The sequence below is a fragment of the Malus domestica genome, chromosome 02, assembly GCF_042453785.1.
Source record: "Malus domestica chromosome 02, GDT2T_hap1".
Classification (NCBI taxonomy): domain Eukaryota; kingdom Viridiplantae; phylum Streptophyta; class Magnoliopsida; order Rosales; family Rosaceae; genus Malus; species Malus domestica.
In genome coordinates this window covers 33,737,024-33,751,533 of record NC_091662.1, presented here as the reverse complement: position 1 = coordinate 33,751,533, position 14,510 = coordinate 33,737,024, and the positions used below count along the sequence as shown (strand labels likewise).

The 14,510-nt window shown below is 35.4% G+C and overlaps 1 protein-coding gene across 4 annotated transcripts; it reads left to right on the top strand.

The window, feature by feature from the left end:
• The first annotated feature begins 2,950 nt into the window (after positions 1-2,950).
• Positions 2,951-5,613, top strand: LOC114823725 (transcription termination factor MTERF6, chloroplastic/mitochondrial-like). 4 transcript variants are annotated; one of them, XM_070809928.1, is made up of 3 exons: positions 2,951-3,656; positions 3,898-4,336; positions 5,093-5,613. In XM_070809928.1, the coding sequence occupies exons 1-2, from the start codon at positions 3,026-3,028 to the stop codon at positions 3,915-3,917; spliced, it is 651 nt and encodes a 216-aa protein (XP_070666029.1). In that variant the 5' UTR covers positions 2,951-3,025; the 3' UTR covers positions 3,918-4,336; positions 5,093-5,613. The 4 variants fall into 4 exon arrangements, with proteins under 4 accessions (XP_070666029.1, XP_070666022.1, XP_070666020.1 ...); XM_070809921.1 differs by having other exon boundaries at positions 2,951-4,336; XM_070809919.1 differs by having other exon boundaries at positions 2,951-4,336; positions 5,025-5,613.
• Positions 5,614-14,510: the final 8,897 nt, after the last annotated feature.

Sequence of the window (14,510 nt, the reverse complement as noted above, 5' to 3'; positions counted from 1 at the left end):
CTAGTTTGCATGACTTTTCGACGGCAAAGTACCTGTGAGTGGACCCCTTCTAAAATGCATATTTTTACTATTAGAAATGCATACATGAAAAGCATGATTTGTGGGTTACGTTTATATCATGCTTTATCAACTTTACGTTCTTCGAAGTACATATGATTTATGATTATATACTTTGAACATATTTATGATATGACATTTTAGCTACTGAGCTCCGTTGGAGATATATATATATATATATATATATATATATATATTAGAAATATTATGTTAATGTTTTTATGTGCTTATTTAGTGGTTACTCATACGTTCTGCCTACGGGTGAATGAAACCGCTTAAGGGTGAATGATACTGCCTATGGATGAATGATACTTATTTTCGCTTCGGCAGGGTGTGTGTAGGTGGCTTCGGTTGAAAGAGTTCTATATGCCTTCGAGCAGGAGATGTAGTGCCTACGGGCGGTAGATATTTATAATGGCTTCGGTCAGGCATAGGTTAGTGGTTTCGGCTGAAATATACTTATATATGGCTTCAGTTAGAAGATATTTATATATTGCCTATAGGCGGGAGATGTAGGGCCTTCGGGAAAATGAAGATATATATATATATATATATATATATATATATATATATACCTTTGTGCTACTACTATTAAGCACACTATATATGATATTTGTTTTATTAGGTTTTATGGCATGATAGGGTTTTCGGAAAACCTATTACATACTACGCTATTGAGTTTTATAAACTTTGGGGATGATACGTTGTTCAATAACTATTTTAGTATTACTTATATATAAACTTGGTCCACTCATATTTTGTTTTGCGCCCCCTCAGCACTTAGAATCGAGGCGTACAATCTAGGCATCAAGGCACTCCCACATCGACATCTTCGAGTCCTCTCGGTGTAGGACCCATCATTTTATTCATTCAATTTTATATTATTCTTTTTAATGTCTCGGATTAGTTGTATACTCTGAACACGTTCCACAATTGCATATTCATTATAGTTAAATTTACAAGTTGTATTTATGTTAGTTATTTCTTTCTAGTTCTCATGCATTCTAATATGACTTCGGCACCTTCGGGTGTCTGCCAGCACGTGCCTGCCTTGGTATTTGAAGGATATCAGGGTCGGGCGTGTCATGAATCATATGCAATACATGACCAACTTTTTTATTAGTAGAACAATAGTTTTAGTAGGCTAAATAGTTAATTGTTATAGAAAAATGAATCGGTGTAGATTGTACCCGCATAAAGAGACATAAGCACAACTTTTTTCAATTATTATATATATATATATAATAACAAATAGTTAGAAATAATAATTAAATAAATTCCACACCTAAAAGCTAGACATGGCATTTGTGTCATGTTTTCTGTGTTCGTGTCGTTTTTGTGTCATGCCTGATATCTTAACGGATCGTGTCGTGTAACACCTGTTAAAATAAACGGGTAAAATGACCCAACCCAATAATATTAACAGCTAATATGACCCAATCCGTTACCCGTTAAGAAAAATATATTTTAAACCAATAAATAATCAAATGAAAAACATAATACTAAATAAGTATACACATACCATATTATCACATCCAAAACATAAAAACGCAATTTTCTTTTAAGTATATTTTCACTTACCTAAAGTCTTTAATAGTTTTTTTAATTAATGTAGAAGTGTAAAAAAATATAAAAATATAAATATATATATATATATATATATATAAACGTTTGTAATGACAAGCTTTACAACTTTCATGAAAAGCTTAACTTTGAAATTCGCCACTATAATCATATAAATCATAGATCAAAATTTAACCATTGATTGTTGTTTACATTTACCCTTCATTGTTCTCATCAAATTTTGTTTTTTCAGATTTTCTTTTTTGAAAACTTGATCTATTAGAGGATGCATGAAGATGAACGGTTTGGATCGTTGATATTATATTTAGAGTTTTACAGTTAGTGAAAATATTGCTTGATGTTTATAAAGTTTCTACAAACTATATGACATCGACTCATATTTCAATTAACCGTAAATATCGAAACGTGATATCAAAGATCTGAATCGTTCATCTTTGTACATCTGCCAGATGATCATGTTTTCAAAAAAGAAAGTTAAAAAAATGAAATTCAGTAAGAAGAATAAAGCACAAATGACAATCAACGGTTAAATATAAATTTAAGGTTTATGAATTATAGTGTTGGATTTCGAAGTTGACCCCTTCATGAAAATTGTAAAGTTTGTCACTATAAGTGATTGTATATTTTGTTTTTACATTTTTTACACTTATACAATAATTATTATTAATTTTATTAATTTTTCCCTCAAATAAAAAATATTATTCACGAAGGTTTGGAGGATTTTAAAAATCTAAACGATAATGTAAGTGTAACCATTATTTACTCGTGAAAGAATAATGATGAATCACGAGTGTTTATATATTCTTTCACATTTTTCATACTTGTATTGTATGTATGTCTTCTTAGTTCTTGCCTATACAAATACTATATTAGTTTATTTTAATTTTGGACAACAACATGTTAAGTAAAATTTATCTTGGTAATGATAATAAGAAACTCTCATAATAAAAATAAATAATGACTAAAACTTTTTTTTTTAAACTTATATAGAATAATAATACAAAACTATATATTTAATATAGAATATCTTGTATATATTAATATGGTTATTGTATTTTATAATAAATCTTTTAGTAATTAAATTTTAAAATTATCAAAATAAATTTTTTCTTAACGGGTCGAAACGGGTTACTCACATGTTACCTTCGTGTATACCCATTATTAACGAGTCACTTGATAATAACCCGATAAATTATCATGTTGATCCGAAACTTGTTATTTTCATGTCATTTTGGTGTCATGTCAGATTGTGCCGAGTCTACTAAAAGCTAATCTCTATTAAACTCCAAAGGAAAAGAAATGAAATTGAAATATGCTAAAACCAAAAACCCAGCGAGCGGAAGACTGAAACGATGGTATTGATCATCTAATATTGACTGAAACGATGGTATTGCTTTCCAAATTGAAAGTCGTTACCCTCAGATTGTGTTATTTTCCATCTTCCTGCGTAGTTGCTTCCACATTTAAACGATTTGTCGTTGGAGATGTAAAACCCTCACATTTTCCTCTTCAAAATCTGCTACTCTGCAGACACTTCACCTCAGAGAGCTCAGAAACCCACCACGATTTCACAGTCAATTACCTCATAAACTCATGTGGGCTGTCCCCAGAAGGTGCGATTTCAGCGTCTAAGTGGGTCGAGTTGCGATCCCCCAAAAGAGCAAACTCCGTTTTGTCCCTTCTCAGAAACCATGGATTCTCTGAGACCCAGATCTCCAGTATCGTCAGGAATCACTGTCCAGTTCTTAACTCCAATCCGGAGAAAACCCTTCTGCCAAAGCTTGAGTTTTTCGCTTCTCTGGGAGTTTCAAAGGGGGACCTTGCAAAAGCTCTGGCATATGGACCGAAGCTTTTGTCTACGAGCTTGGAGAAACGGATTGCACCCACTTATGATTTCCTTAGGAGTCTGCTGTCTCAGAAAAATGTCATTTCCGTTTTAAGGCGCGGCTCCTGGATTTTCGCTGAAGGCCACTCCAAGAAGGTGGCGCCAAATATTGAGGTTTTGAAAAAATCAGGTATACCCCAATCCTGCATTTCTCATTTGCTTGCTTATCACCCCGAGGTTTTTATGCGAAAGCCTAAAGAGCTTGGTGGACTTGTGGATGAGGTTAAGCAAATGGGTTTTAATCTGCAAAAATCAAATTCGGTACTCGCGATATACGCATTGTGTGGTAACAATAGGTCTGTATGGAATCGAAGTTGCCAACTTTATAAGAGGTGGGGTTGGTCTGAGGATGATGTTCTCTCTGCTTTCAGGAGGCACCCGCGCTGTATGACTATGTCGGAGAAGAAACTAATGCTAGCAATGGATTTTTTGGTGAACGAGATGGGGTGGTCTTCGAAAATGATTGCAAAACGGCCACTGGTTCTCCATTACAGTTTGGAGAAGAGATTGGTACCAAGGTGTTCGGTTGCTAAAGTTTTGTTGTTGAAGGGATTGATAAAGGGGATTGAAAATGTGAATTTGAGTTCTTTGTTGGAGCCTGTGGAAAAGTGCTTCTTGGAGAGGTTTGTTGCCAGATATATAAATGAAGTACCTCAATTATTGAGTGTGTGTCAAGGAAGAGTTGAAGTCCAGGATGATTGATGGTGGTAGGTCAAAAGAGTTGAAGTCCAGGATGTATGATGGTGGTAGTATCGTAGAAGCAGCGCTGTTCATTTCCATTGGTAGGAGCTAACTTTTGGGCTCAGCATTGTAAGTTTGTGAACTTAAGTACTGTTTTATATTTTTCTAGAAATGAATTCATTTGTTAATTATTTTTTTGTCTTAGTGTTCCACTGTCTAGCTAGCTACTTTAGTTATATATTTACTTTTTTATTTGAAATTAACTTAGTGGGAAAAGGCTTTGTTGTTGTTGTTGTATTTGAAATTAACTTGAGATTTGACCTGATTGTGGTGCTTTCAACTTAAGATTCATGTTTTTGACTTTGTTCGTATGGGAACTGCATTCGATAGAATGTACACATATGTTGCTTTATTGGGGTTCAATCTAATCTATTGTGGCAATGAAGGAATGAAAAAACCTGCAACTCCGTGCAGTATGTGTGTGTGTGTGTACATTCTTTGTACTTTGGAGGAAAATAAGTGGAATGTGGAAGAGTTAGATTTCAGGGTAAGTAACTAGCTAGGAGCTGTGCAGTTGAATTTGTCCAGTTCCCCCTTTGGCCTATTTTGATGGAAACTCCAAGTGTATAGACAAAGTACCTCAATTAGGGAGTGTCTATCAAGGAAAAGTAGAGGTCCAGGTGTAACAATGCAGCTTTGGTCATTGATAGAAGGAAAAGTAGAGGTCCAGGTGTAACAATGCAGCTCTGCTCATTGGTAGCATCTAGCTTTTCGCTCATTATTGTAACTGGTGTTTTATTTGTACCCAACAATGCAGCACTGCTCATTGCTAGTACCTCCTTTGGTTATGTACACTAATCTCCCTCGAGCATGTTGTTTGCATAGCCAAGCGAAGAGCTAGTGAGGGCCCGGATGCAAGATCATATCTAGTGCAGTATCGGATCCAAAGCTGAGCAAACTGTGCAAAAACTACTGCTTTGTTTTTCGGTTTAATGTGAAGTCTAAGGAAGAGAAATCCTAAGCAGAAAGCCAGGGAAGTAAGGTTATGAAAGGTACTTTGTTGGCTTGACCGAAAAAGAAAGATAAGGAAGAGAAATCCTAAGCAGAAAGCCAGGGAAGTAAGGTTATGAAAGGTAGTTTGTTGGCTTGACCGAAAAAGAAAGATTGAAACAGCCAAGAACAGCGAAAACCTTTCAAGCAGCAAGTTCTAAACTTAACGTAGGAAATGCATATCCTGTTAACGTATCTGAAAGCAGCTTGATGATGACGGGCGCTGCACTCTGTGGTTGTGGTGCCTTCAACTGTAGATGGTTCTTGAGTTTGTTCGCCTGGGAACTGCCTTCGGTAGATTGTACACATTATAATCTTATTCTGGAGATGAAAAATACAAAAGTAACTTGTCTGAATTTTCACATTATAAGTTGTGTTGGATATCGTTGATTGTCTGCGAGTTGTCTGTGTTATGCTCTGCTAGTTGTTGGATTTATTCAATATAAATCAACCATAAATGGTCTACTATATGTAATAGGAATGTATAAGTTGGAGATCAGTTGAGTTGCGATTTACTTTCCTTATATCAACCCTACATTAAGTGTCTTACAATATAAGTAGGTTTTGATTGATTCCTTAATAATAATAATATATGATTATGATAATTTACTTAAGAGCCAAGTAAGGAGAGTTCTTAGCTTTCCCTTATGGATGGAATCTAAGACTTTTGGCTAGTATATAAGCACCGGTCCCTGCCAACCCTAGACACGACAACTAAAGCTTCCCATAGAGCATTGTCATAAAGCTAGGAGTTTGCAGAAGAATCGGTGTACTGTTCGATCACAACAACTGCATCAGACTTGGTGTTTACTAGCCACGCATAGTCCACATGGCTGCTGCATCTTCATCAAGTAAGTGCTTCATATAAATTTTATATCTAATTGTATATGTTGTGTTTTGATCATATAAACAATATGGATAACAATTGGTATCAGAGCCATTGTTTGTATGGTTAAAACCAATAAAGAATCAATACCTCATATGTTTTCGATTGATCAATCTGCATGTATAAATTTATAACCATATTTGATGATTGTCGAAAACATTCAGTGTTAAGATCTTGCATAGTTTTTAATTCATGTCAATTTTAACTGATCTGCATGATCATTAGTACTTCGGTACTTATAAGGTTGATATGGACAACATCTACATAATTCAGTTAATCATATATTCAAGCTACAGCCGTTTATCATGAGAGATTGAATCATGTAGTAAAGTTGTTGTTCATAAAATTGCATTCAATATATGATATAGAGACTGTTCTTCTTGCTCACAAGTGTTGATCATTGTTTCTGGATCATATATGAATGGTATGACATGATTTATGGGCTATATCAGTAGTGAAGGTTCTCATCTTGCTCACAAGTGTTGGGAATCAGCATGAAGGTGACTGGTATAACACATAAATCAGTGTTAGAAGACATATTGATTCATCTTGCTCACAAGTGTTGGATCAATTTCGTTTTTATAAAGTTTTTGGGATTGGTTTAATCAATGCATGCATGTTATGTATATATTCAGTGATGAATGCTGTGAACACGGTTCAAACCCTAAGTGGGACAAACTACAAAAAATGGAAACAAGACCTTGAGATCTGCCTGGGGTTAATGGATTTGGACATAGCAACGAGAGAGAATCCTCCTCCAGAACCTGCAACAGATGATACAACAAATGTCAAGGCAAGATATGAGAAGTGGCATAAGGCTAATCGAATTGCTCTCTTGGTGATCAAGAGATCCATGTCCGACACAGTAAGAGGTGGTATTCCTGAGTCTGAGAGTGCTAAGGAATTCTTGGCATCCATTGATGAGAAGTTCAAAGAATCAGATAAGGCAGAAACTGGTAATCTCATGAACGAACTTATGACCAAAAAGTATAATGGTATGGGATGTGTTAGAGAACATATATTAGAACTACTAGATATTGGTACTAAATTGAATGCTCTCAAAGTCCCTATGAGTGACCCTTTCTTAGTTCATGTGGCACTTAATTCACTGCCAAAAGAATATTCACAGTTAAAAAGCACATACAATGCACATAAGGAAAAGTGGAGTCTAAATGAATTGATTGCAATCTGTGTGCATGAGGAGCAACATATAAGGCAGGAAAATTTTGAAAAAAGGGTGAATATGGTGACTGATTATCGTATCAATAGCACTGCAAGACAGGAGCACAACAAAGATCACTTCAAAGTTAGTGCGAATAAAGGGTTCAAAGCTAAGGGAAAGTGTTTTTTCTGCAAGAAACCTGGGCACATGAAAAGACACTGCCAGAAGTATAAAAAGTGGATTGACAGTGGCAAGGGAAAAGGTAATGTTATGATTTTCAAAGGTGAAGTTTTGGTTTGTTTTGAAGCAAATAATGTTGAATATGCTAGAGATTCTTGGTGGCTTGACAGTGGTGCTTCAATACATGTGACAAACTCTTTACAGGGCTACACAAGCAAGAGAGTGCCAAGAAAGGATGAAGTCTCAGTGATCGTTGGGAATGGAGGAAGAGCTGCTGTTGAGTTTATTGGAACAGTTAGAATAAAGTTAGAGTCTGGTTTTACATTAGACCTTGAGAATGTGTGCTATGTACCTTCAATTCGAAGGAATTTAGTATCAGTTAGTCAGCTAGTTAAGAAAAATTTTGTATTTTCAATAAATAACAGTGGCTTTTCAATTCACAAAAACTCTCAGATTATTGGGAATGGTTTGCATATTGGTGGGATGTTTCAACTAAATTGCAAGGAATCATGTCGAGTAGCACATTTAATTGGACAGAAGAGATTGAATCAAGATGAGACTTCATCCACTCTTTGGCACAAAAGATTAGGGCATATTTCAATTGAGAGAATAAAGAACCTAAGTAAAAGTGGCATACTTCCACCACTTGTGTTTGACAATCCGGTTACATGTATTGAATGCATTAAAGGAAAAATGGTGAGTTCACACAAGAAAGATGCAATCAGAAGTAATGGATTACTAGAACTCATACACACTGACATATGTGGGCCTTTCCCCACGCCTACTTATGATGGCTATAGGTACTTCATAACATTCATAGATGACCATTCAAGATATTGTTACTTATATTTGCTTACTGAGAAATCCAGTGCTTTGAATGCTTTTCAAATTTACAAGGCTGAAGTTGAAAAACAGTTGGATAAGAAAATCAAAACTGTGAGGTCTGACAGAGGCGGTGAATATTATGGGAGATACACTGAACATGGAAGAAATCCAGGGCCTTTTGCACTTTATCTGCAAAGTGAAGGAATTGTAGCTCAATATACAAATCCTGGAACACCACAACAGAATGGTGTCTCTGAAAGAAAGAATCGTACCTTGAAGGATATGGTAAGAAGCATGATGAGCATTACCAACTTGCCAATGTTTCTTTGGGGTGATGCAATTAAAACTGCAAATTATATCTGCAATAGGGCACCGAGCAAATCTGTCACTTCAACACCTTTCGAAATTTGGAACAACAGAAAGCCTAGCTTGTTACATTTGAGAATATGGGGATGTAAAGCAGAAGCAAGAGCATATAATCCTCAGGAAAAGAAGTTAGATCCCAAAACTGTAAGTTGCTATTTCATTGGTTATCCACCGAGAACCAAGGGATATAGATTTTATTGTCCTGGAAATTCTATGCGTTTCATTGAGACAAATAAAGTGAAGTTCATAGAAGAGATAACAGAGGGAATCTTAAATCACAACTTGGTTTTTGAAGAACAAGATGAATCTAATTTACAAGAAAATGTAGAAGACACTGGGGTGCAGACTCCAAACACAAGCCACAGTCATCTCTTACCACCAGTTACTGAGAATACTGAGAATGTTGTGCAAAATGATGCCATTGATGATACTACAGTCAATATGGAAGAACCGAATGCCACTAATGATGCTCCACATGAACTAGTACAAGTTACAGAACCAATTCCTGAAATCCTTGCACCCATCATTCGAAAATCTACAAGACTGAGGAAATCAGCCATCTCAGATGATTTTATGTTGTATTTGAGTGAAGCAGATATCAACATTGGCGAACCTGCAACATATAAAGAGGCTGTAAGTGGATTGCAGCAAGAAGAGTGGGTGAAAGCCATGGAAAGTGAACTTGAATCCATGAAAAAGAATAAAGTGTGGGAACTTGCAGTGTTACCAAAGGGAGCAAAGCCAATCGGATGTAAGTGGGTGTATAAGACTAAGAAGGACTCTAAGGGAGAAATTGAAAGATTCAAGGCTAGACTTGTAGCCAAGGGATACACTCAACAAGAGGGAATTGATTACACTGAGACATTCTCACCAGTCTCAACAAAAGATTCATTCAGGTTTGTAATGGCTTTAGTGGCTCACTATGATCTTCATTTACATCAAATGGATGTAAAAACTGCATTCCTAAATGGTACTTTGGAGGAAGAAATTTATATGCGACAACCTGAGGGATTCATTGATGCAGATGGTAAGGAATTAGTATGCAAACTTCGAAAATCAATTTATGGCTTAAAGCAGGCATCGAGGCAATGGTATTTGAGGTTCGATGAAGTTATGCAATCACATGGTTTTGATGAGAATTCAGAAGATGAGTGCATATATTTCAAATCCAGTGGGAGACACTTCACTATATTGGTGCTATATGTGGATGATATCCTCATAGCTAGCACTGATTTGACCTTACTACATGAAACAAAATTGATACTCAGTGACAACTTTGAGATGAAAGATATGGGTGACGCCTCTTATGTCTTGGGGATAGAAATTACTCGGGACAAAAGGAGGGGTTTGCTTGGGCTATCACAGAAGGGATATATTGACAAGATACTCAAAAGGTTCAATATGTCAACATGCAGCGGATGTGATGTGCCAGTGACCAAAGGAGATAAACTAAGCAAGCTGCAAAGTCCTAGAACTGAAATTGAAAAGCTTGAGATGAATGATAAACCTTATGCTTCAGTTGTAGGGAGCCTAATGTATGCACAAGTATGCACTAGACCTGACATTGCTTTTGCATTGAGTTTGCTGGGGAGATATCAGTCGAATCCTGGACATGCTCATTGGATTGCAGCAAAGAAGGTGCTTAGATATTTACAGAAAACCAAACATTATAAATTAGTATACAAGAGAAGTGATAAGCTCGAATTGGTTGGCTACTGTGATTCAGATTTCGCAGGATGTCAAGACTCATTAAAATCAACATCTAGCTATATCTTCATGATGGCAGGAGGTGCAATCTCGTGGAAAAGTATGAAACAGAAGAACATAGCTACATCTACCATGATGGCAGAATACATGGCATGTTTTGAAGCCACTTCCCAGGCCGTTTGGATTGGAAAATTCATAGAAGGCATGAGAGTTCTCAATATTGTCACAAATCCATTACAGATATTCTGTGACAACACTGCTGCAGTTTTCTATTCGAAGAACAACAAGAGGTCTTCTGGAACCAAACACATGAATATCAAGTACAAGTTGATCAGAGAAAAGATTAAGCAAGGGTTCATAAAGATCAGCTATATTGATACTGCATCAATGCTTGCAGATCCCTTGAACAAGCCTCTTTCAGTCATGTCTTTTAAGAAGCACGTAGAGAATATGGGATTGATCTCGAACTTTGATATGCTGAGTTAGTGGGAGTAAAAAGCTGTTTTCCTTCAGCTGCAGTAAAATAAGTGAATCAAACTTGTTTCGGGTTAGAGATGTGGTTTGTTTCCGAGGTTGGGTTTGAATAAAGATTGTTGTTTGTTTTTTAATTATTTGTGTTCACGTGTTGCATGCATATTTCATACATCTGGCATAAGTTCATCTTGGAACAATACAAGTTTGCGTTGGCAAACATGCAGAATGCTTGAAAGTATAAGGTGGCATTTTGGAATGATAAAAAGTTTACATTGGTAAACATGTGGGCTACTTAAAAGCATAAGTGTGATGTCGGAATGATAAAAAGTTTACATTGGTAAACATGTGGGCTACTTAAAAGCATAAGTGTGATGTCGGAATGATAAAAAGTTTACATTGGTAAACATGAAGGCTACTTAAAAGCATAAATGTGACTTTGGAATGGTAAAAAGTTTGCATTGGCAAACATGTATATCGTTCAAACGGCATAAGGTGTGACTTAATAAAGTTACAATTAAAGTGGACCTGAGATGATATAGTGTAAGACATTTCTTGAGTTAAGGTTCATCTCTAGATCATAATTTGATGGTTTTCATGTGAATGGTTGACACAATGTATGTGATTATGAAGGTTCTGAGATGAAATATCTTTACAACCTTGTTAGTCCTGCATTGAGAAGTCCATTTGACAGAAATTTGAATTAAGGATGGGATTGGATCGCAGTGATATGGCCATTAAAGAAACAATGATCTCCGACATATGTTTGAAGCATGATCATTACAATTAGTAGACCAAGTGGGAGAATGTTGGATTTATTCAATATAAATCAACCATAAATGGTCTACTATATGTAATAGGAATGTATAAGTTGGAGATCAGTTGAGTTGCGATTTACTTTCCTTATATCAACCCTACATTAAGTGTCTTACAATATAAGTAGGTTTTGATTGATTCCTTAATAATAATAATATATGATTATGATAATTTACTTAAGAGCCAAGTAAGGAGAGTTCTTAGCTTTCCCTTATGGATGGAATCTAAGACTTTTGGCTAGTATATAAGCACCGGTCCCTGCCAACCCTAGACACGACAACTAAAGCTTCCCATAGAGCATTTTCATAAAGCTAGGAGTTTGCAGAAGAATCGGTGTACTGTTCGATCACAACAACTGCATCAGACTTGGTGTTTACTAGCCACGCATAGTCCACATGGCTGCTGCATCTTCATCAAGTAAGTGCTTCATATAAATTTTATATCTAATTGTATATGTTGTGTTTTGATCATATAAACAATATGGATAACACTAGTGTCTAATGATATTCCTCCACAAGCAGTTATCCTTGTTTTCGGTGGCAATGGCTGGGTAAAGTATCACTGTATCATTGTGCTTCCCTTGCGCTTGTAAGAATTATGCAACGCTTGCGTTATTTTAAAAAAAAATGAAAATGCAACTCTTGTCGCTGATTTTTGCGTTTTTCAAGGGACAAAAGATCAGGCTTTGATAAGATTTGTAATGCAGAGTAATTGCCTGTTAGTAATTGCCCATGGAAGCTAGCCTTTTCTCAGTGGCCATGGCCTAGGTAAGTATCGTTGTGCCCTTGTGATTCCCTTGTGCTGTATTTTCAGCACTTGTCTTATCAAATTATAGGTCTCTATGAATGCGTTCGAGAAGAAACTAAAGATAACACTGGAATTTTTAGTGAAAAGGATGGGATGGCCGTCGGAAATGATTGCCAGATCACCAGTGGTCATGTGTTAGAATTTGTCCGCCGATATATGGGAACCGATTAGGAGGTGGCGTTCTTGGCTTTCTTTTATTGAGAAGGAAAAGAAATAATCAACATATGTCGGTACCAAAGACGGAGAAGGAAATCTAGGATATTTTGGACGGATGAGAATCCTCTTCGGATCTTCTTTATGAAGACCTAGAGATTCTCATATCTTATCCGTTCATCGTACATCGTGCGGTCAGTTTTCATTAGGTACTGTTTGTGTTTAATTTTAAATTAAAAAAATTTCAAAATGATTATGGTTGCACGATGTACGGTAACGGAGAAGATGTGAGGATCGCTAGGATTCTCACGAAGAGAATCCGATTGAGATCTAAATCCATTTTGGACAGGCTACATTCATTTGTGAGCCGCTAAAAAAGAATAAGCCAAGACTTGACAATCATGTCGTTCACATAGACATTCATTTTTCTTGTGAGTTGTGATGAGTTGATATTATGCTATATATTTTACCCTATTCTTAGTTATAATTTATTGGTTATTTTGGTGAGATTTTGATACTTTGAATTATATTTCTAATGTAGGACATTCGACTTCCTCTTGAGCATAAAATAATTAAATGGACGAATTTTGGAGTGATTCCAATTGGAGGATGTTCATGAGCCTTTCTAGATGATTGTATCAAAGTTTCAGATTTTTCTATTGAGCCGTTTGACCGTGGCAATGAAATTAAGGCCCAGCTCGTACATTTTCCAAATTGACGTTTTTGAACGTTTTGGATAGTTTGGAGGTCAAAATGGCATATTTTGAGAAAGATTCTTTTTGAGGATTTATAGGGACGTCTTCAGCTTTCAAACTAGACCTTTTGGGCCCAAATCGGAGTTAATTTGGTTGGTCAAAAGTCTAATTTTATGAGAAGTTCGAATTTCAATTTAAATACGAAACCTTTTATTTGCTAGTTTATTATTTTATTATGTTTCCTAGTTTTATTCTAAGACCTTTTAGAGTTTTATTTTATAGTAGTATAAATAAAGATATTTAGCCATTAGGGTTTTTAAAAAGAGGGAGACGCATCAATTTGGAGAACTTTTGTATTTTTTTCTTTCAAGGGGTATTCTATCCTTTTTCTATTTCAATAAAATTCCTTTTGTTTTATGGTTGCACGTAACTAAATCTTTGTTTGCTAGAGCGAGGCCATGAGCCTTAACATGAATATGTAATTTTTATTCAATTGCTTATGATATTATGCATGCATACTTTGAATTATTATTGTTTAGCTACCATTAGGATGTTTAAATAAGTAATCTGATGCAATTTGACCAGAATATCACCGGATGATTGAGTATTACTTCTTGTGGTTAATAATTGTTATTTGGTTTTTCAAAGGGTTTTCACAAAAGTTAATGAGTCTTGTATGTTCATATTTCATCTGAATATCACAAATGGGTTGCATGTTAGATATACGTTCTTGCTTGAATATCAAGAGGAGAATATGTATTAGGAAAACCTAACCTTTAAAGTTGGATATGTAATTCATAAGTAATCGGTTAAACTACATAAAATTGTTAAGGTGACGGCGGAACCTAGACTTTTACAATTTGGTTTTCAAAAAAAATTCATTTCCTTTTCTTTGATATTGCTTTTCTAATCTTTTTAATTAATTTCGTTTTTAATATTTTAAGTTATAAAATCAACCTTTTTCAAAACCTTGCTTGAGTTACTATACTACGACTACCTTGTTCTCTTGCAAATATTTTTAAGTATTTTTATCCTTACTTTTTGGGATGGTAAAAATCCTATCAAGTTGTGACCAACCAAATCGAACAATGCCCACACTTATTTATAGACTATAAAGATAAATCATTATCATAATTTTGTTGGTTAACAGTTGATCAAAGAATATATGGTCATTTATGTCCATTT

What these genes read in the sequence shown, in the direction of transcription:
- LOC114823725 (XM_070809921.1), top strand. Translation starts at nt 3,026, where the DNA reads ATGGTATTGCTTTCCAAATTGAAAGTCGTTACCCTCAGATTGTGTTAT.